Below are 22,216 nucleotides of genomic sequence, written 5' to 3' on the forward strand. Positions count from 1 at the left end.
CATTAAAATTATTTTTTGTTTAACATTTACATTTGTAAAAGTTGTATTTAAGTTCCAATGAAACAAAATGCCTTAAAGCCTTTATAGGAGATTATATACAGCTGATACATGAAGAAGACATACTAGGGAGCATGGAGTACTTTCCCTCCCCCATTAACAAGAAAAATTTTAGTAACACTAGCTACATAAACAACATTCAAAAGATAAATATTTGAACAAATTTCTGTCAAAGAAGAGAAGAAAGTTATAGTAGTCTTAGATTTTTTTAACAGAATGATGAAGAAAGTAAGAGAATAACAATAGAGCTATTAAAAAACAAATATTTATTTCAGAAACATCTTCATTTGGAAAACACTCACTGGCATACTAATAAGCTCCAAGAATTAAAAAATAAAATCAGCCACAAAGGCTCTCCAAACCTTGTGCTTCTGTAATTTTTGTCAGATACTGGGGATATGTTAGTAAGCCAGAACTGTAAAGTGCTTCAAGAGTTTAGCTCAATCTTTTATACAAAACAAAACCCTACACTGTCTTAAATAAAAATGGTAATATCCTTCTCAACATTACTCCAGTTTCTGTCTTTAAATCCTCCCCACCTTTTAAATAAATTTGCTAAACAATATTTTTGTAATGTGCCATCTTAAAAAATATAGAAAAAAAAATCAAGTAATCAAAATCTCTGACTGGCAGTAACAGGTATTTTTAAGCTACTTTTAGTGATAACTTGTTGCTTTAATTAAACATTATCACTTTTACATTAAAAATAGTGTTGCTGCTAACTCACAGACAAGCTGAGATGGTGAATAGATACATTTGTGCAATTCAGTACGATCCAGCAAAAAGAAAAACAGATATTTATCTTACAGAGTGCTACCATCAACAAAATACGGTGGCTTAAAGTAGTTACCTAAAAGATGTTATTTTCAGGCTATTAAAACCTGTTCCTAAAATTACACAGATTCCCAGCTGGATACCTTTAAAAAGCAAGCCCACACGTTTATGCTACCCCTTACTAGCTGTCTATTTAATAATCTATTGTTTCTGTAATTCACAGGTTTAAAATGCTCCTTTGAAAGTAACCTCAGATTTCTTTAAAAAGGGGAAAAAAAAGGCACGTATTTATATCCATTTCTGGGCCGGTAACTACCGCACTGAAGTTAATGGGAGCTGTGCTGGGGTGATCAGACCCCCTAGCTCTTTTTAATAGCAGTTAAATGTCAAATATAAATACAACACCACAGTGAAACATATTCCTTTGACAGAATCTGGGACAAGACACTACGCAGCTGCTGTGAACAATAAAGAGCAAAACTGACATTTAATCAAAATAAGTGTTGGTGGTTAAGAAGTTGTGTTCAACCCTGCCTTTTGTTTGTGAAAAAGTCAATATTCCAACGTGGTAACTACAGCCACAATGAAATCAGCAGCTCCTCTTACTCACAGAGAGTGGAGAGGGCCACATCCATGCAGGGAGTTAGAGCTATGTGATTATCATCATCTCACAGAGGGAGATACTCCCCAGTTCAGCTGCTGAACTAATACACCTCTACCAGCACCTTCAAATATAGATGCCTGAAGTTAAACATGCTGGGTGAAATCCTGGCCCTAGCGAGGTCAGTGCAAAATTCAGCCATTGGTTTCGATGGACCTCATCCAGGATTTTCAATGGAAATAATTCCCCGGGAGCTGAGAATCTCCAGCAAGCCTAGAAATGATGTAACTTTTATTTATATTTCTCAACTTCTAAGCAACCATGCTCAAGAATTTTTGCCTTCAGTACTTATGCATGATAAAACCAGTCTTTCCATAAACATTACAGAAGGACCAGAGGAAGATGTATTTATATCTCAAATTGTCAGCAGCATATAGTTGGTACGAATGTTGTTTTGCTGATGTTGCTGAGCTACTTTAAAAAGTGAGTACCTTGGTGGGGTGTGTAATTTCATCACCAATGTCAAATGACTTCTAAAGATGAAACTTCCCTGATGCAAATGACTAAAAGATGCTTTGAATATGTTTGATATGATATACCAACTTTTAAGATGAGGAATTAAGTTATCTTTATTTTTCAAATCCGAGACATGCACTCACTGAGGGAATTATTTAAACTGCCACATATATCAGAAGAGCACAAGTCACCCAATACTGGGATTTTAATAGTCACAAAAACATAAATAGGTAGTATGTAGACCTGCACCAAGATACATTAAAAAAAAAAAATCACCAAAAAGATTGTATCAAGGTCTGTTTTGAGTATTTTGTAAGGACATATGGTTGCATTAATGACGGGTCTTTTAGGTACACGTTACCAGACAGCCCTGTTTGTCTGGTACACATAACCAATAAACAAAGCAGAAACTGCTCCGTACTGTCCTTAAGGTAGCAATACAGGAATGATTTTTCATGGTTCTTCAGAAGCTGGGCTTGCTTTACATCCACATGAAATGCTGTCATCACTAGGTCCGAGCCCGGAGGATGAACTGCAGAAAAGGGGAGAGGGGGGGAGAAGAAAAAAAAAAATAAAAGGAGGAAATTGGTTTTCACAACACACTCAAAGCCTGAGTAACAGAGGAGAACTTTAATTATCTCCAGTCACAAAGAGAGACAGGAAATTTGGACTTTTAATTAGCCATTTGGAGTGCAGTTGGATATTTTTTTAGCAAGATAATTTAAACGCGAATAATTCAAGTCTGACTAAATGAAATTCACATAATCAGAATGCAGATAATTGAATTTCTACTGCATTCATTAATTCAGTGTGGAGGTGTGTGTGAAGACTTCTATGATGAGCTGTCACAGCTCAATAAAATCTCAGTCAATTAATTTTTTCATTATCTTAGTATTACATCAACAAAAAAGTGAAGCATGTGCGTGCGTATGTATGGATATATAATCTCAGAAAGTAAGGATATACACAAATCACCTCTCTGAATCAGAGTCTGCATCATTTTTTCCTTTTTTTCTCTCTTCATCTTCTATAGGAAAACGTCTGTTCAGAGAGGCAAAACTGTGAATCGCATCAGCAACAGAGTACTTGGTCTGTCCAGACACACAGGCCTCCATATCTTCTGGGCTTAGCTGAGTCTGTAAGAAGAGGTGAAGCCTACTATCTGAGAGCAATAATGCATCTTGTAGGATCCTGAAAAAGAAAAAAAAGGAAAATGTTTATATATGGCCTGCACACAGACACATAGGTATTCTAAAGTGTTTTCCCAGGACAAATTCTAAATGATGTCCTGCTTTTAAAGTTTTCAGATGAATCCTAAATCAGTAACAGAAGGCAATGAACATATTAAAATGATTAGGTGCATGTTACTTTCTTATTACATTATTTGGAATTTTAGGTGAGTCAAAACATGAAGCTAATAGTTAGACACATCTGCTATTAGAATAACTTCAAGGACATTTCCTCCATTTAACCATCTGCTATTACCACATGGATCAATTAATGATTTTGAGGCATATACTCTTACAAAAATTTGGCCTCTTTTTTTTAATAGCCAAACTGTTTTAAAAATTCCAAGTCACCGATTTGTTTGGTGGAGTAGTGTTTAGAGAGACAGTGCATAGGCAAAACAGACTTCATACATGTGCAACACCAGGACTTTTGGAATACCTGTCAACAACTGAGCCAACACTAGCCAAAATTATTTACACTGTTACAAATATCTGTATATTTAAGCTAGAATGAAAATGCTAATACTGAACGCTGGTTTTAATTTACTTGCAGATAGTTTTCAGGGACTCTAAAATTTTATCTAATTCCAGCTATTATTTTCAAAAATCAGTTTTAAAATTTGGTTCCTATATATTTTTAATTAAGTCTCCAAATAAATTTAGCACAGAGTATTTCCTTAAAACATGTGACAGTAAACAAAATACAATACATTCCAGTAACATAGAAAGTTGTAGAGAGACTTCTTCAAGGTCTGAGGATTAAGAATCATCATCCCTATTTTTTAAAAAAAGATACACAACTTTTCTTCAACATTTCTTTAAAGAAGTTCTTTACTATACGAATCCTAGAGTGATTAACAAGAAATTTCTTCAATTTATGTGTGTCGTTTCAGTCATGTAATAAAGACATCAGAGGCTATCACCATGCCAAAGAATGCTCCACAGAAAATTATTAAAGTATCTTTAAAGAACTCAAAGCTACTCAGAGTCAGTATTTACCTATTTATACCCATTTAGGCTACAGTTTTTACCAAAAAAAGTCATTGCTGTGCAACAGGAAACAAGAGATGACATTAATGTAAGAACTAGTAAGAGCAGAAAGAAATATTGCGTTTTAAAGGTACTCTGACTAAAATGAAAAGTGTAACTGATTAGTTCCTTCTCTTGAATAAGATTAATGGTGTGTTTGGACTGTAACGTTTTAAACACAAATACGTTCTGAAAACTGTTCGCTAAAGCAGCCAACATTACAATAACATCTAATAAACACACAAAAGGATTTCTGGCTTCATTCAAGCCCATAAAAATCTGTCAAATTAAAATAAGTAGTAAGAGATATCTACATGAAACCACAAGATACTTGTGTGCATGCACATTTCATTTGCCTAGGTGAATACACAATCTCAACCAAACAACTCCAACTCTTCCACCTTCCAATGAGGAAATGCCTCCAATGACCCTAATGATCTACCAGGTGTGGGTGAAATTGAGCCTCAGAAAGACCAGATTTCGCTGAAGTTCAAAATAAGCACACTTTCATACACAGAGAAAGCCTTTTTAGTCCAATCCGAATTCTTGCAATTTTAAGAGCAAACAGACATCTGTAAAATCAATGTGTGCAATGTATTAATAGACAGAAAAACTTCTTTGTAGTCTAAAATCCAGCAAAGGCTGTGTAAAAAAGATTCAAAACAGAATTTACAGGTCTACGCACCTTGACAGCAACAGCTTCATGATTACAGTTTGAAAACCCATCATTCAGCAGCCACTAAAAGAGGATTTCAGCCTTGACTCTTGATAGACCCACATTCCAAACAAAGACAAACATGGCAACAAAAAGTAGAGGTATCATTCCAGACAATAAATCCACTTTTATAGTTTATGCAATTGGAAGAGTAAATATGCTCCTTCTATTTCTCTTAAAAAGAAAAAAACGAAAGAAAAATAATGTGCTGGAGTTTCCTGTAGAGTAACTAATACAGTTACTGTTTTTCCCAGGCACGGCGAGGGGATGCACATTTCTGCAATTTTAACATTTGCGTGCCTAATGCCAAGTAACACAGCAAAAAGCCAAGTCATTAAATTCTGTGAATGGCATTTAGTTTCAAAGATTTTCCTCTTGCTGTACCATCAAAAGTTTCCTGCCAACCAGTGAAAACAAGAGTAACTAACTGTTCATGAGATTACACTACACTTACAGCTCTGTTGCTGTTTGAAATGTATTTTATTTTCTTTATAGAATAACGGGTAATCTTTAAAATTGATTTTAGATGGTTTGAGGCATTACACCAGAGAAGTAATGAGCACTAATGTCAATGATATTGGACACAAATTCATTTTAGCTTTATTTCATGTCCAGTACAATTCTGCTAAGCCTTGAACTGCTAAAGCACTGTTATTAACTCGGCAGTAACCTAACACATGGAACAGCAAACAAAAGTGATAAGAGTACAGACTGATCAGGACCTCAAGGCTACTGTCCTTTTTCTGCAGCTATAATTCAATTTCCAATTTTACTTTACATTGGACTCATTATTTCACAGTAATTTTCTTTTCTGCTTCATAGTGCCATCTGGAGGTGAAGGGAGGGAAGGGAAACCAAGGCGCAGCAATGGAAAGATGTTCATGAAGCTAATCACACCTACACTCATATAATCATATATGTAGATATGTGTGTGTTCACTATGTGCTCGCATTGAGACCAAACACTCAATGCATTTTGCAAGTCATTTAAAACTATCCTGAAAGCAACTATACAAGCACCTTTTACCTGGTTGTACCCTTGAAGAATTTGTTTCCTCTTAATTAAAAAATAACTGCTGCTTTTCCCGCCTCCTCTGAACCAACAGGTTAGACTGCTTTTTAACTGCATGCTTCAAGCAATCGAAATGAACAATAGATTCAGCACTGCCCATACGTATTATGCTCTCTTGTTCAAAATACTCTTTCTTCAAGGGAATACCCCTACATTTGTCACCAGATGGTACTGGTATCGTTAAGTGCTGGTGTAGCAGTTGCTCTCTGGCGCTTTTGCTGTCCTGGGGGCTCACTGTGTGAAGGGCTGTACATTTGAAAAGCAGACTTGGCGACAAAGACTTAAAAAATGAAAATTACAAGCTACCACCTAACAAATTAAAAAGGCAAGAGGAAGGGAGGAGTGTCACAACATTAATACTCAGATGTGTCTGCGGAGGCTGGACGCGTGCGCAGTCTCAACACAAGCAGCAGCGCTCCCAGTGCTTCTCCAACACTTTGAGTGCAGCCAGTGCCAGGCAGGGCTGTGCTCGCAGTGATGTAAATCAGCACTCGCTGTTGCTGCGCTACTGGAGGAGTCACGGCTCACCGTAATAATTCCTATAAACTGACGGAGCACATTTAAGAGAACAACAGACCTCCTGTGCACGCCTGCAAGAAGAACGAAAAGGCTAAACCCTGCAAGTCTTGATCCCATCAGTAGTCATTACTTGTCAGAGATTTCACTCCTCTTGGCCAGATTGCTCACATGCATAATGACTACTTACGTGATTAAGGGGGCTGCAGGATAAGGCTCGACGTTAGAATTAGAGATAATAAAATAATTTTTTATTCACAGCCTTGTGAATCTTTCTAAGCTTTCAGTAAATGCTTGTGATCTCTAGACCTTTAAAAAAGCAAGACTGAAAAACATCACAAGCAGAAGAAATAATGTCATTTTTGAGGAAATGCTGGATACTATATGAGGAATATTTCTCTTTTCCTGTGTTATGGCAAAAATATTTACAGAAGAAAAAACATGTGTTTTTTCTTATTTGGACAAGGTCCAAAATCTGGTTTTCTTCAACATGATTTTATTAGGTATATTATACACTGTTCTGCTGGAGAAAAACAACATATGGCTGAACAGTACAACTTAATCCTAACTAAAGATTTCCTGTATCTACTGTAACCTAATACAATGACAGATGCACACTTGAATGTGTGTGGAAGGTTAACACTCCGATTTTGTTTTCGACAAATTTACTCTGCCCATTTACATGAGATCACGGAAAGCAAGGGAAAAACCCAAGGAGCTGAGAGACAGGGGATGACAGCCTGTGCTGTGGTGCCCTCTATTGAGCATCCAGCCCCTCAGCCCCAGCCCACACCAAACAAAGCCCCAGTTTCCTCTTTTAAAAAGCTGTGTTTCCTCCTTCACTTTTTATAAGGGAGGAAATGTTACTGATATCAAGCAACTGTGAAGCAACTGTTGGGTATGTGATAATGCGTGCGGTTACAAGAAGGTTGGGCCACATGTGCCTGCTACACGATTGCCTCACCAGATAGGAAATGGCAGCAAGGCTCCACTGTAGAGAGGCAACTTGCCCAAGGTGGTTCCACCTGCCCTACAACCACCAATGCTCCTGGCCTGAGCCCCTGGAAGAGGCAAGCTGGCATCCATCCCTTTTGGAGCCAGTCTCCCGCTTTCCACATCCCTGAGACAGCACCCAGTGGAGACACCCCCAGAAGAGACCTCTGACCCTGCACCAGCTGCAGCTTGTGGGACTGCAGTGGAAAAGGCAAGGAGGTGGAAGGAAAAGGGCAAAACACCTGACACCTTCAGAAAATGGCTCTGCCTTGGGCAGGTGAATTTTGAGGGGCTTTCTCACTCTAGCACCAAGCAACCCCAATGCATAGCCCTCTGCAGCAGCAACACTGTGGATGCCCTCTCTCGTTCCCTGTGGATCCAAGCATTTCATTTCTCAAAACTCTCAGTCTCTTCCACCCCATCATAAACTGGATGTCTGAAAAGTAATTTAAGAGTAATCCTTCTCCCTAAATCCCATTTTTTGGGATCCGACTATATTCAATAAAAGTCATCAACTGAACTCAACTTCATTCAAAATGGCTTTGTTAATTAGTTTTCTCATGAGCAAACCAAATTGATCTTCTGTGAGGGTAATCTAAATCCCAAAGTTAGACCTGCACAGCTAGAAAGAGATGAAAGCAAAGAAAATCTTACAGAAGCTAAAATTTAAAGATAGTGTTTTAATTTTGGCCTCTAGTTTAAGAATAAACTTTTCCTGTGAATTTACAGGCATCCCTAAAGGATGAGTATACTTACCAGGAAAAACACGTAATTTTCCTTATTCTTACAAAGTAATTCATAATTGAAAAGGGGCTAGCTGACTTCCGTTAATGCAAATGGCCTCTTGAAATATTAAATTATACCCAGACAAGAAGTGAGCTTTATAGCTCTTCATCACTCAGAGATAATAACCTGTAAGATGAGTAGATCTTACCCTGAATTTGTGCAGTAAAACCAAATCAAAATGGGACACCTGTTCCCAGATTTCACCAAAGTCTAGTGCTTAACTTCCCAGCTGTTGGCCTAATTCTTACGCTACTGTGCTCAGCATGGCGAGGCTTCACAAAGGCCCTAAGTACACACTGTGCCCTGTGCTAACTCGCCCTGGAGTGGGAAGTGAGGAAGGACAACAGCACCCTGCAGCCATCCAGCAATCCATATTGCATGTACAGGCAATATGGAAGCGTTCCCAGGGCCAGAAGCTGAGCACTAGAGAGCCTCCAGCTGCTCAGTCCTTGCTCCTCAGGCACATGGCTCCTGCACAGGCAGGCACTACAGCACTCTGATCATACAGGCACAGGGCACAAACCCTCTGGTCATACAGGCACAGGGCACAAACCAAGACTTTGAAAGATCTAAACCCCCTTGTCAGAGATGTTTTGGATCCTGATAACACCTGGGATTCCTGCATCACAGGCAGGCATTTAATAATGTTACCTGTGAACCTCTCCAGAGACAGGCCCACATAGGCTTGAATCCTATTTCTTCCCACTGCCACAAAGAAACACTAGTAGGATTGTGAGCTTGTGCACAGTGACTGCTGTCATTGCTGGGGTGAATAGAGCTCCCAGCTTAGCATTTTTGGGTCAGGGAACCACACTTCTAATGTATCAGAAAGGTCCTGCTTCACCTGGCTTTGCCACCCCACAGAACATGTAGCATCCAGACCCAGAGCTTCAGTAAAGTATGTGTATTATATACAATATCCATTGTATATAATCCATGTATATTGTAATAATAATAATAATAATCCATGTATATATCCATGTATATTGTACATTTAGAACATACAAATATACAGAATATATATGTATACTTTACATATAAATGTATATTATACCTACATATTATACATAGGCCTATATATATATTTTATACTAATTCTCGTTAGGGAGTTCCACAAATTCATGAATTCAATTTCAGAAAAAGAATCATAACCTTTGGTTCAGAGTCATAAAATGGGGGGGAGGGAGGGAGGGGGAAAAGCATCATGGCAGCGTGGCTGAGCCAATAGGAAGATGCCTTCAGTAAGCAGCAGCAGCAGCACAGCGGGGCCAGCCAGCAGAGGGCAACGGTACAATAAGGTGCCAGGCCAGTGCATCTCAACACAACCTCTGTAAATTCCTTCCAATTGCTCCCCAGGGCTCAGAGAAGGTTGACACCTTTCCTGCACTCAAGTTCAAACATTTAAATCATTACATTAGAGTTGAGTTGCCTCTTTTCTCACTCCTGGACTAACAGCAGCATGATGAAATGCTCCACATGCTGTCATTTTCTGCTGTCAGTACTCATTTAAGCTACAGTCATCCACAAAATTGGAGCATGAGGATGTCTTTTAAGATAATCTGCCTTTCTGGTTTGCCTTTTGAAGTGCAGACAGCAGTTGTAAACATTTCTGATGCTGATATACCTTGTTACCAGACTGACCTCTTTGCCATTTTAAAATTACAGTGTATTTTAAAATGCACTACTCCATGGGGCAGCACAGGTAAGACAGAACTGCTCAGACCCAGGAACCTGAGCTACCACACTCTTCATATTATCATTGACATGCTTCTAGGAGCACAGCCCTTCCATTTCACTGCTTTTCTTTCCTGAGGTGTAAAAATACCCTCTAATCCTTTTCTGCTTTCTCTCCCCTGTCTCACGTGCCTTCAGCCAGTATTTATTGGCTGACCTTTTGGCCACAGATCCTATATAACTGCATGCAGAATATTATTCCTGCAGCAGTTAGCTGTCCCTGCCTTCAGCTGCTAAGCCTAACAAATATACCTCGGGACCAATGATTTGTTGTCTGTTATGGAGGCTTATAATACACTGACTGGAAAGAAGATGAATAGTCTCTACTTGCAGCCTTTCACCACGCCCTCACCCCAAGCAGCAGCTAAAGGCAGCCAGCAGAGGTACACACAGCTCCTGCCCCAGCAGCTGTGAGCAGCCTGCTCTCACACCAGCAGTGCCAGGGCACGACAAGAACGGCAGAGAAAAAGCAGAAAATGACACCAACAGGGGCTCAGCCACTGCAGAAGGTGAAGTGGTCACAGCAGTGGGACCGAGGAATGCAGTACTGAAACTCATACACTACTCCCCTGTAATTCAGGTTAGAGTCTAGCTAGACCTGATGAATGATTTTATACAGATTGCAGCTGCACTGAAAATGGTCACAGCTGCTAGATCTTGCTTATGTTAGTGGGACTGGTAAACAAAGTAATTTGCATTATAGGAAAGCTTTGTGTTAGGAGATCTCACTAGAGAATTTTCCCAGGCTCACAGGGGTTTAGCCCACAAAGACACTGATTTTCCATGAACATAATGGGAGGAGGGCTTTCTTCTTTGTACAAAAATATCCAGCTCCTTACTGAAAGCTACAAATAGACATCACAGTGAAAGATCTCCCAAACTTAGTATGCAATTGCAAAGTGACTTAAATGTAAGCCAATTATCTGTAATCAGCGCATTGAAACACAATGGCAAAGCCCCAGCTGAAGTCTCCTTAAAACCAATAGAGCTGAAGTCACGTGTACAAATTATGACAGTGCAAATAAGAATATAACTAAACGTGTAGCATGTACAGATGACCACACGGTGGCTCTCAAGTACCAGAGATGAGCTATTTTAAACCAGAAATAGATGACCTCATAGAAATTCCAACACCTCTGGATAGGCTGTACTCACTTTTCCAGGAATTCTTGCAGACCCTGACGGCGATGGTCCACATGATTGGGATTGTTCATATTGAAAAAAGGTGTTTTGGATGGCAGTTCAGGTAGCTGTCTTTATAAACAGGAAAAAAATACACAGTTAAAACCAAATGTCAAACAGCAGAGAAAAATGCAGTAAGCAAATGCCAACCCCAAGCATGTGAGAATCATGGGTTATGTTCCAGAAACTCTTGAAATCTATTCGGGAACATAAGGCTGAGAAACTGAAGGGCTTTTTACACATCTGAAAGGGGGAAATAAATGAATCTGATTTTTCTGGTCCAGTTGTTAGGCCTGCATCCATGTCTGGCTGGGTCTCTTATGGTGCTTGCAAGACATAAGCACATCAAAGAAGAACGAAGAGGAGGTACAAACACCTACATTAGATTGTTATTTCTGCTACCTGTGCATAGCAAAACAAAATACAGATCAAGTCTCCTTACAAATTAGAGGGGGGCTCACCAAAAAAAGGCTGTAAGTACAAGCCACATTCTTCTGGGTTTAAAGCACATAAAATGCTTTCTACAGAATAAACGTGTGCTAGTAAGAAACACAGGATACTTTCCAGATCTGATTTCTGCAGTTCTCTGAGTTAAGGTGAAACAATCCTTCCCTCCATGACTGACAGATTATTAAACAGCCATCTATAAAGTTGCTCACATAAGCACTGCATTGCTCTGAAGCCTCTGCCGGAGCCAAACGAATTCTCGATAGCGTCGTCTAACACAGGATGTTTTCCTTGTAAAGCATATACTGTTTGTCTGTTGGGAAATAAAAAAACATTTACTTTGCAAATCAGCTTAAGCTAAAGTGCAGGCATGATATTAACAACACATCCAAGATGTTATGCTAATGCTCAAGACACCAATGGAAAGCTTGATATTAATTCACTTTATGTTAAGGACTGTGCTTTACCTCAGGCAGGACTGGTGACAGTTTCTCCTGCTTCTCAGGGAAAAACTTTTCATTGCTTTCTTTTTAAAAGCAAGAGATTTGGATTACAGTACATCTTACAGTAACAGGAAAAACAGACCTCAGGAAAAGGTTTCAGTAGATAATGTCAATCTTTGCAGGGGAAAAAGATCTTTAGCTATTCTAGTTACAATCCTGCAAATAGCTACACAGAATTTTTCCAGTGTGCAGTCCTACTTAAATCAAACCAAAGAAACCAATGAGACTGCTCTCTGCAAGTAGCAGCATTTGGAAATATGCCCACAGAACACTTTTAGTTCACTAGGAAAATGCCAATTCATCAAAAGAGAAACAATTTGTGGAAATTAAATATTTTTTTCAAATTTTTCCCATGGAGCATACATTTAGATGAAATCCCACATACCAGACAGGACTCCATTAGAAAACTGCCTGCAGTCCATCCCACCCTCCCTGCCTGCCAGGAGCCATCACTCCAGACAGCCACAAGGTGCAGACTGTAGAGAGCAAAAAGATGACAGCCTTCTGGAACAGACGAGCACACCCAGGATACTGCACAGTTTAAGAAGATAAATGCTCTAAGAGCTGGGCAGAAGGGGAACCTAGCTGGCCTAAAAGCCAGGCAGACACAATACTTTGAGTCCACTGACTGGATGGTAGGAGTGACCTAGGGACTTGGTCTCCAAAAGCCCTGGCATTGTGGTGGGAAGAAGCTGAGTTGATGATGGCTTCAGAGATGCCCAGTGATAATGGGTCATGTATCGCTGTATGCTGCGTTTGGCTGGGGGAGAGTTAATTTTCTTCACAGGAGCTGGGGCTGTGTTTTGGATCTGTGCGGAAAACGTGCTGGTAACACGGGGATGTTTTAGTTACTGCCAAGCAGTGCTTGCACAGAGCCAAGGCCTTTTCTGCTCCTCACCCCACCCCACCAGTGAGCAGGCTGGGGGTGCATGGGAAACTGGGAGGAAACACAGCTGGGACGGTGGATCCCAACTGACCAAAGGGATATTCCACACCATATGGCATCATGCTCAGCAATAAACTAGGGTGGAGGTTGGCTGGGGACTGCCACTGAGGGACTGGCTGGGCACTGGTTACTTGGTGCTGAGCATACGTTTTCATTTGCATCACTAGTCTTTCTACAGTTTTATCCACTTTTCTTTTTTAATTTTCTTTATTAGTATTGTTACTCTTACTATTTAATACTATTATTACTTAATATTATTAATGATGTTATTACTACATCTCAATTATTAAACTGCTCTTATCTCAACCCATGAGTTTTCTCTTTCACTCCTGCAATTCTCTTCCCTCCATCCTGCTGCTGGGCCAGAGGAGATGTGAGCAAGCAGCTGTGTGGTGCATAGTTGCTGGCTGGAGTTGAATGAAGACACATTGGGTTTAAACATCTCCCTAACTCAGCAGTCACTGAGAAAGCCTTAATACACTTTTATTCAGGGGCACTGATGACTGTGAAACAGTAATACAGCATCCACCCTGCCAAATCTACAGAATTTCTATTTACCAGAAATGAAAAATATAATTGCTTTGCAAGCAGTACCTGAAAAACATTCCAAATTTAAAAGTTTCACAACTCTCACTGCCACACAGAGAAGTACTTGTCACACAGACATTTAATAAGTCATCATTTGACTGCTTGCTCTTGTACACTAACTGCTTAGCTCTTCCACACAGGAAGGAAATGCTTTTGGTCTTGTGCCAAGCATTAACCGTGTCACTTGGTGCTCTCAAATACCTCTATTTTACACTGCAATTAAAATCCTTGGATCTAGATTTGGCAAACTAGGATAATGCCTTCCATATGTCATCCACCAAAGAACAATCAAGAAAACAAAATTATGTTTAGGACAGATTTAAGGCACAAAAGCACCATAATGCCAAGTGCACTTCTATTAACATATGGTTGACTACAATCACAAACCCAAATGCAACTACTTCACACATCCAAGCACCACTAAATTAGCGTAATATGAATGTCAAGGTACACTGAAAACAACCACATTGCAGCAACCAAATAACCTGGCAAAAAGAACTGAGGAGAATTTAAAGTACAAATAACCAGATAATTACTTGAAAAGCAAGTTGTTTTCCCATGAATACCTGAACATCAACATTCTTTTACAACGGTAAGATATCACTGACTGTAACAGTCTCCTAGTTGATAAAAAAGGCTAAGAATTGTCTGTTGCAAGACATTGTGGAATGCACATGTGAACACCTTAGGTTCAACCCTAGCTCTGCCAGACCTACGACACAGCCACTGGCAAACCCACCTTACCTGTTCCACTGCATCCCGGTTGTTAAAAAGAGAATAATAGCCCCCAGCATCCCAGAAGCAGAAATTCCATTTATATCCCTAAGACAACCCCGGCTTGGACAGAAACAGCAATAAGAGCCCTAAGAATCTGTTCTCACATTTTCTGTACTTACATGAATAAATATCTCATAGTCTATGTAAGAATGCCATGAGTCTTCTTTCTGTATCCTGGGGTCTCTCACCAAGACAGTTACAAATTCCTGTAAGTGCATAATAAAAATCAAGCAATTAATTTCAGAAGACAAAGGCAGTCTTAAAGACTCTCTTGACTGTTCTGCTGTTCCACAAACTACTGAGTCAGATTAAAAGCTGAACTGCTGTTTTATTGAATTTTGCAATCCTATAAATGGAGAAGCATAAAGCAATGAATCATCTGAGCTACACCACATGTCTGGGAAAGTCCCTGCCAAACTGCTAGCTGAAAAGGAATATTTCAGATTAAGTAACCCTGTGAAAAGTCATACATGTTTCATGCATGGGAGATGGGATCTTGGTAGTGAAAGAATTAAAAACCTAACATCCAAAGTCACACATGTAAAGGAGAATGAGGCAGGTATTTTAAGCTTTTCCCACATTTGTAATCAACACTGACAAAGAGTATAGCTGAAGATGCCAGCACTAGGGCATTTCTGTTCCAATTGCCCATCAACCTGCCCAAGGAAGCAACACAGCTACACTGCAGAGCAAAATTCCCCCTTTTGAGGGGACAATCATATAGAGTATTTGTTGTAGAAGTTGTCAAGTTATCATTTCTAGCTTACTTCCTTGTAATTTCTACATTTATATAATAATTTAGAGGGATCCCAAAAGAGAGAGAGGGCCTGTGGATGTCACTGTAATGTAATTGGGCATCACTCATGGGACTTGGAAGAGACTGAAGAATTAAACGTTTCTCAATAATCTCAGCTAATGATCAAATTTTTGTTGTAGAAAAAACAAAACCAAACCCCAAAATCCTGATAAATCTGTATATTCATGCTAGGATGGAAAATATTCCTTTAAAATATTAAGGTCAAAAGTGTGCTTAAATTCCTGCTACTTCTGGAGCACACGTACAGGCTGCCCTGCTCCAGCTGCTTAAATAAGCTATTCACCCAAAAAGCTAAGCCAACCACTTAGCAAAGACTTAAAGCAAAGTGTATCACTTTAAGCTGTAGATATATTCCCCCTGAGAGGAAGGCACTGCGCAACATCTCCAGGTACAAGAATCAACTGTGGGAGGAATGACAGTGTCTCTGGTAAAAAACCATCCTTTTTTTAGTACATATTTGCATAAATCAAGAAATCTTGAGCTAGAAAGCTCTTGAAATGTGTCTTCCTATGCCCAAACCAAAGACATCAGAAATAAAAGCTTTACCCTCCAGCCAAGTCTTCTCCCCTAACACACACTTGCATGTACCAGCACTGCAGACCTCCAGTGGAGATACACTGAAGATACACTTTTTCCTTAACAGCCACTGCACTCTAGCAGGGAGACATTCAAGGTCTGGATTAAATAATTTTCCTCCCTTATTTCCAGGTGTTACTGCTTCAGAGATGGGGAGCCTGTGGCCTGATGGCTGGACACAGCTTTTGGTTTTATGTCACTTAGGCCAGCTCCTGGTCCCAGGGGTGTTTTCTGTATAATTGGTGGTTACCCTTCTGGTGAGCATCATGAATACCTTGCCAAAGAACGCACATTTGAAAAGCTCCTGACACCCCTGCTGCTTCTTTCCTCACTGAAGAGCACCAGAGGGCCAATTCTCCCCTGCAGCTTCTTAACCCCATGCCATCATGACACAAGAGGAACAAATGAACACAGCTTTAATCACCTCTACCAGCTGAGGGTCATGCCTTTCCTTTTACAAAAACACTAGTGGGAAATGTGAGGAAGTTATTTCTGCTCCAGAGAAGATATTCAGCAATGTGTTGAACACAGGAGAGGACACCACCTTTTTGTTGTTTTTCCCCACCTGCCTCACTGTCTATAATATCTACCATACATAGGTAGGTAGGTAGGTAGGTAGGTAGGTAGGTAGGTAGGTAGAGCAGACTTTCAGGCCCACTGTACCATCTTTTTATGTTGCAAGTTTTTGTCTTCCCCAAATTCCTATTTCCCTGAGTCCCAATATTCTCTAAAGCTGCAACCATTTCTCAACATATTTTCTTTCCTTTGCTGAGCACTAAATGCATCAGTCTTGCAACTGGAAGAAGAGAAATTATGCAAAGAAGCTTTGAACAGGACACAGCACTCCCCTTCAACTGCAGCAGCACAGGGGTCATAACCTCAAGCAACCTGCTTCTAACCTGACCTGTCTCCTCCCTCTCATCTACTGCTGTATCAGCTTCTTGTCTTTCCTTCTGCTCAAGTTCCCCACATTACCCCATTTCCAAGTAACCTCCTATAACCCTCTCCTTTGCACAGAATCAAATTAGCTTTCAAAGTAAAATACTTCTTTCAAACCTTTATAATACCAAAGTATTGTGACTAAAAGTTGCTATTGGATATGCTGTTGGTTAGTTATGGTTTACCTTGCAAATCATTCCAGACCACAAGATTTACATTGGAAAACTTCTGTACACTTTTAACTTGCAATTAACTAGTCACTGAGTTTCAACACGGAGGAAGTTGAAACCCTTCAGACTCTACCTACCAAAGAAATGACACCTGCTGTATATGCTGTGGCAGGCAGTGTCTAGGCAGGAAAGCCAGGAGGAAAAATGATCTGCAGAACAGCACAGCACCTCAGCAAAATGCAGCCCTCACACACAGTCACTATCAGCTTTGATTTGAAACACTAGGATTTCAACAGAAGACTGGGTGTTCCTTTTTTTCCCCCCTTATTTACCGAAAAAATGACAATACTGAACTTAGAGTGAAGCAAGATAAACAGTAAGCAATTAGAAATGAAAAATAAAAATGTACAGCCTTTCTCAAGATTTAGGGTTACTTCCCCTATTCATTTCTTGAATCCAGGAAGTGTTATTCCCATCACAGATTTTGCTGCTCTCAAACAGTGGCATTGCACATGTAGACTGTTCCTTCTCTTTTGACCTTTAAGTCTTCTCCAGAATACAAGATCCTACTGGGAAAACGGCATTGCTTTAATCAAAGCAGACCTAAACACCTAGTATAAGTGATGATCCACTGCCAGGAAAGGTGCCTATGCTTTTGCACCCCCAGAGTAAAGGCCAGTATTCACACAGAGGCTATGTTACAGTCCAAGGAGAGTTAGGTGGCAGAATGCTCCTCTGCAAGGTTGCTGTTATATACTCAGTCCATCCTTCTTTTGTTGGATATATTTCTGCATAATGCAATGGATTCCTCAGAGGAAAGGATAAGGCAGAGGCCTTATTATATACAATTTGACCACAAAAAATGTGCCTTTCTCAGAAGTCTCTAACGTTTTCCTACCAGGAAAACAGGAAATCTGACATGGAAATATCTATTTTTAATATGAGGGGAAAATCTAGCACGAGAAGGAGGAATAAAAACAATCTCGCATTGGTTGAATATTTGTATTAATCATTTCAGCTGCATTTTGATTCAAATGTCTGTGCTCAGGACTGTATCAGGTGATGAGCTTGTGCTCCTATTACACATCTAATTAGTCGATGACCCCTGAAGAGTAATTTTCCCCAAAGCTTCCAAGAAAAATAGTATATCCCATCAGGTTGCCTGTTAGTAAAAAGATCAGCCATAAAGGACATAGGACTTTTCATGCTGTGAATGTTGGCATCTTCACTCCACACATGCTGTGTAGTAAGGCTAATAAGACACTAAGAGCTGAGACAAAGTAATTTGTTGAAACTTTTAATGCTCATTGGACTGAGCAGAAGAGAACATGCAAGTGGGATTCGTGTGGTCCATGGAGCTGGTAATCAGAGCTCAGAGCCTGACCCAACCATTAGTCCTATAAAACACCTAAAATTGATAAAAAGAAAACTCCATCTAAATCCTTCTCTCCTGTCTCAGTGTCTGAATCCCTTATGCACAGTCACTTACTCTGAATGAACATCTGATTCTTCTATCAGACTTTAACAGAAGGAACTGGCACTGCATCGTTCCAGAATATTCTGTCTCCTGGCAACTAAAAGTATGAGGAATACAACGAACCTTCCCTGATCCATGTGAACCTTAATGAAATTCAATTCACAGCTGCCAAACTTGAATCCTTTTTTATTAAAGCTTAGATACGACTTACCTGTTTTTCATGTTTTGGCGTCATCTTCACTGGTTTGTAGTAAAAAAAATCAACCTGAAAAAAAACCCAGAACAGACATCAGATTGGTATTTAGTGGTTATTTAGAGATCATTATCACTTTTGCTCTTTGTAAGTAGGCAGTGAAAAAAGCCAGGCTTAGTGCCATATATAGCAGAAAACATGTTTGCATTACCTGTATCTCAGAATTTATTAATTTTAAAAAGAATCCCTTTTGAGAAGCACTGGGCTAGTCCCCTTCTCTATATATTTGTCATACTGGACAGTCAAGTGATGCTCATACATCTTTCGAAGTCTCTTCTCTGCTCCAAGAGCCATCTCAGGGTTCATCTGTGTACACACCTCCCAACAGCCCTGCTCAGCCAGCATTCCCAGTGCACAAACATAGCCAAGGCAGTGCTGCCTGTGCCTCACTCCCAGGTGCCCAAGCACGGATCTCTCTGACTGCAGCTGAGGTCCAGAGACTCTAAAACATCTGAGTCAAGAGAATCAAATGCCTGTCTCAACCATTTTCCTGAAACTCAGAGAACTCGAGACACAAACTGCTTGGATCCTGCAAGAGAGCTAAAACTTGGGCTAAATTTCACAGCATCCATGTTGTCAAACCTCCATGTAGGGAAGGCTATAATTACACCAAGTAGAAACATCCTGTCATTAACTTACATTTTAAACCCACTCTTTCACAGAAAATCCCAAATTTTTAACTGCATCTGCAGTCTGATAAGCTGGACAGTTTGCTCAGGACAGGTACCTACATAGGACAGCTTTATTTACTTGCCAGCTTATATACACATCACCTCCTGTTTAGAGATAGGGAGCTTGAAGCTGCTCTTGTTATTATACATCTACATATTTAGGTCAAGCCCAGCCAAGGAGTGCTGAACACCCTACCCCTGCTCAATGCCTCTTAGGAACACTTTCAAATTACAAACTCCACCCGTTTTAATAAAACAGGGTACAAAGATAAGCACACATTAATTTCTTTGACCAGGAAATTATTCTGGAACAAACATTTTGTTGTCAAATTTCTATTGGGTCAGTCATATCAAAATAGGATAGTCTGTTTCCAAATAAAAATGGCCATACATAAGACTTCATCCTAAAGGGTGCAATTGTATAGTTCCCATCCCCGTAAAGATAAGGCCATCATTTCACTGCTATACATATATATATAGCTAGAATGGTACTGATAAAATAGGAATGTCAAAAACTCAAATTTCCATTTTTTTTTAACTCCAGTTATGTATGCTTAACTAACATGTATGCTCCAAGCTGAAGTTATAGAAGAGCTCTCAAACACTTCCTGCTGCACAGGCTCAGCAGTGTCAAGCATCTCTGCAAGGTGGGGGTAAAAATTTGGCTCACCAGTGCTAACTGCTGTTAGTGCAAAAGTATATTAGGAACTTTCCTTTTAGAGAGATAAACGATTTTTACCTCGCAGGAGAGCACAAGCACACATCACAGAGCTTTCATGGAATCGCATAATCATTTAGGTTGTCTCCAAGATCCTCAAGTCCAACCTTTGACTGACCACCACCTTGTGCACTAGACCACGACACTAAGGCCCATGTATAGCTGTTTCCTGAACACCTCCATTGGTGACTCCATCACCAGGCTGGGCAGTCCATTCCAGTGTTTAACAACCCTTTCCATGAAGAAATTCTTCCTGAAGTCCAACCTGAACCTGCCCTGGCACAGCTTGAGGCCATGTCCTCTTGTCCTGCCTGGAGAACAGGCTGATCCCTACTCGGCTACAGCCTCCTTCCAGGCTGTTGTAGAGAGCAATAAGGTCTCTCCTGAGCCTCCTTTTCTCCAGGCTGGACACCCCCAGCTCCCTCAGCTGCTCCTCATAGGACTCACTCTCCAGACCCTTCCCCAGCTCCGCTGCCCTTCTCTGGACTCACTCCAGCACCTCAATGCCCTTCTCCAAGTGAGGAGGTCAGAAATTGACACAGGACTGGATGTGCAGCCTCACAAGTGTGGAGTACAGACAAAAAAACCCCAAAACTGTGTTGGGCTCAGGCTGTTTGAAGAAGATTCTTTCTGCTATCTCTCCCCACTGAGTATAGTTGTAAACCTATTTAGTTTGATGTCATTTCCCCCCCTTTCTGATCTGGCTGAAAGTGTTGTGGCTTTTTTCAAAATGGCAATTCAAATTTGTTTTCCAGTTATGTATCTTAATTCCACCATATTCTGCAGAGTGTTTCTCTCCTGTCTCTAAGCTGATTTAAGTGAGGAATTATGCATGCCCAAAATATCTCATTCCTAACACTGCTACCGAATGACAAGGCTGAAATAGCACGTTTCGTTTTGTCATCTGTTTTTCTAATGACCAAGTTATGTGTTGGTGCAGGTTAGCAAGAACAGCTTAAACTCCAAAGAGCCACCACAATTTTAAATATTTAACGGCAAAAAATTAATATTTCAACACCAAAAAGCTTCCTAAAATATTAAAATTACATCAGTTTTTCATCAAGTAGTTTGGGGGAAAAAATCAATAATGGAAACGCAAACCTCCCAAATCTGCCTTTTTTTGCAGATTTCAGTGAGATTGCTCAGTCATGCTGCAGCCACTTGCAAATATACTGAATGCAACATTCTGTCTGGTAGCAAGGTATATATTTGGGGACTTCTGTTACACATAGAGAAGCCAGTGAAGCAGAACACGCGGTAAAGCCACTGAAACTTCTGCTTAAGAAGTTATCTTATTATCTTGAGAGAAAACTACCCAAAATACCAGTAATGGAGAAACACAGCCATCAGAAGACAAACAGAAAGATTTGGTCTTTTTACTCTAACCAAAAATTCCTCTGACAGGGAAATGAACAAGTGCTGGGAAACAGAATAAAAAAAAACAGTGGTTGATCTGTAGTTTTGATAAAACATTTTCTGTTGAGACTGGGGAAACCCCCCCCACATTGCTTTGAGTATGTTTTTGTTCTGCTTCTGATCCATTATCAGTTTGAAGACTTCTTTTTTCCTTTATTAGTTTTATATACTTACTATATCAGCTGCTTCTTGCAGTACGTATTTTTTATGGTACTTAATTGCATAACCAACAAAACTGCCAGGGAACAGCTCCACAACTGCTAACAACAACCACTCAAAAGCAAGAAGATTACGTAGGATGAATTGCCATACTTCCTGTGCCTAAAAAAGAATCAGGAAGAAGAGGGAGGAAAAAAACCAAGTACTGCAGTGCTTTTCTTAGGGAAAACAGATAAACTGCAGTGGTCTTCTTAAGGGTAATAGATAAATAATATCAAGCATTATACTTTATTTCATATTTTAGACATTAGTTTCTATTTTAAAATCTAAATTAAAACAGATAATCTAACATTACTAGGGAAATATCCTTTAATCATGTAGATGGACTGCTCCTAAAGGAGGAAGTGATTTCCCCCCAGTGCTCCCAAACTGAAAGATGAGAACTCAAGCAGCAGCACAGACAAAAACCATGTCAACTTGCTCAAAGAACAGCATGAACAAATACAAGCCCTCTTGGCTGCCTCACCAGTGGCTGCATTTAGCTGCACTGAAATTT

At 39.9% G+C, this 22,216-nt stretch overlaps 1 protein-coding gene across 3 annotated transcripts in view; it reads right to left on the bottom strand.

Annotated features, from left to right (window-relative positions):
- Nucleotides 1-308: 308 nt before the first annotated feature.
- The window catches only part of SNX10 (sorting nexin 10), a 34,052-nt gene continuing 12,144 nt past the window's right edge, over nt 309-22,216 (bottom strand). For all 3 annotated transcript variants that reach the window (XM_066195437.1, XM_066195447.1, XM_066195455.1), the window contains exons 2-7: nt 18,655-18,708; nt 14,584-14,670; nt 11,863-11,963; nt 11,177-11,275; nt 2,924-3,139; nt 309-2,480 (exon numbers count right to left, since the gene is read on the bottom strand). In XM_066195437.1, coding sequence (XP_066051534.1) covers nt 2,402-2,480; nt 2,924-3,139; nt 11,177-11,275; nt 11,863-11,963; nt 14,584-14,670; nt 18,655-18,678 — 606 coding nt within the window. In that variant the 5' untranslated portion in view covers nt 18,679-18,708 and the 3' untranslated portion in view covers nt 309-2,401. The remainder of the gene's footprint in view (nt 2,481-2,923; nt 3,140-11,176; nt 11,276-11,862; nt 11,964-14,583; nt 14,671-18,654; nt 18,709-22,216) is intronic.

Source organism: Chamaea fasciata, unplaced genomic scaffold, assembly GCF_029207755.1.
Source record: "Chamaea fasciata isolate MVZ Bird 193981 ecotype frontalis unplaced genomic scaffold, bChaFas1.0.hap1 SCAF_1, whole genome shotgun sequence".
Classification (NCBI taxonomy): Eukaryota; Metazoa; Chordata; class Aves; order Passeriformes; family Sylviidae; genus Chamaea; species Chamaea fasciata.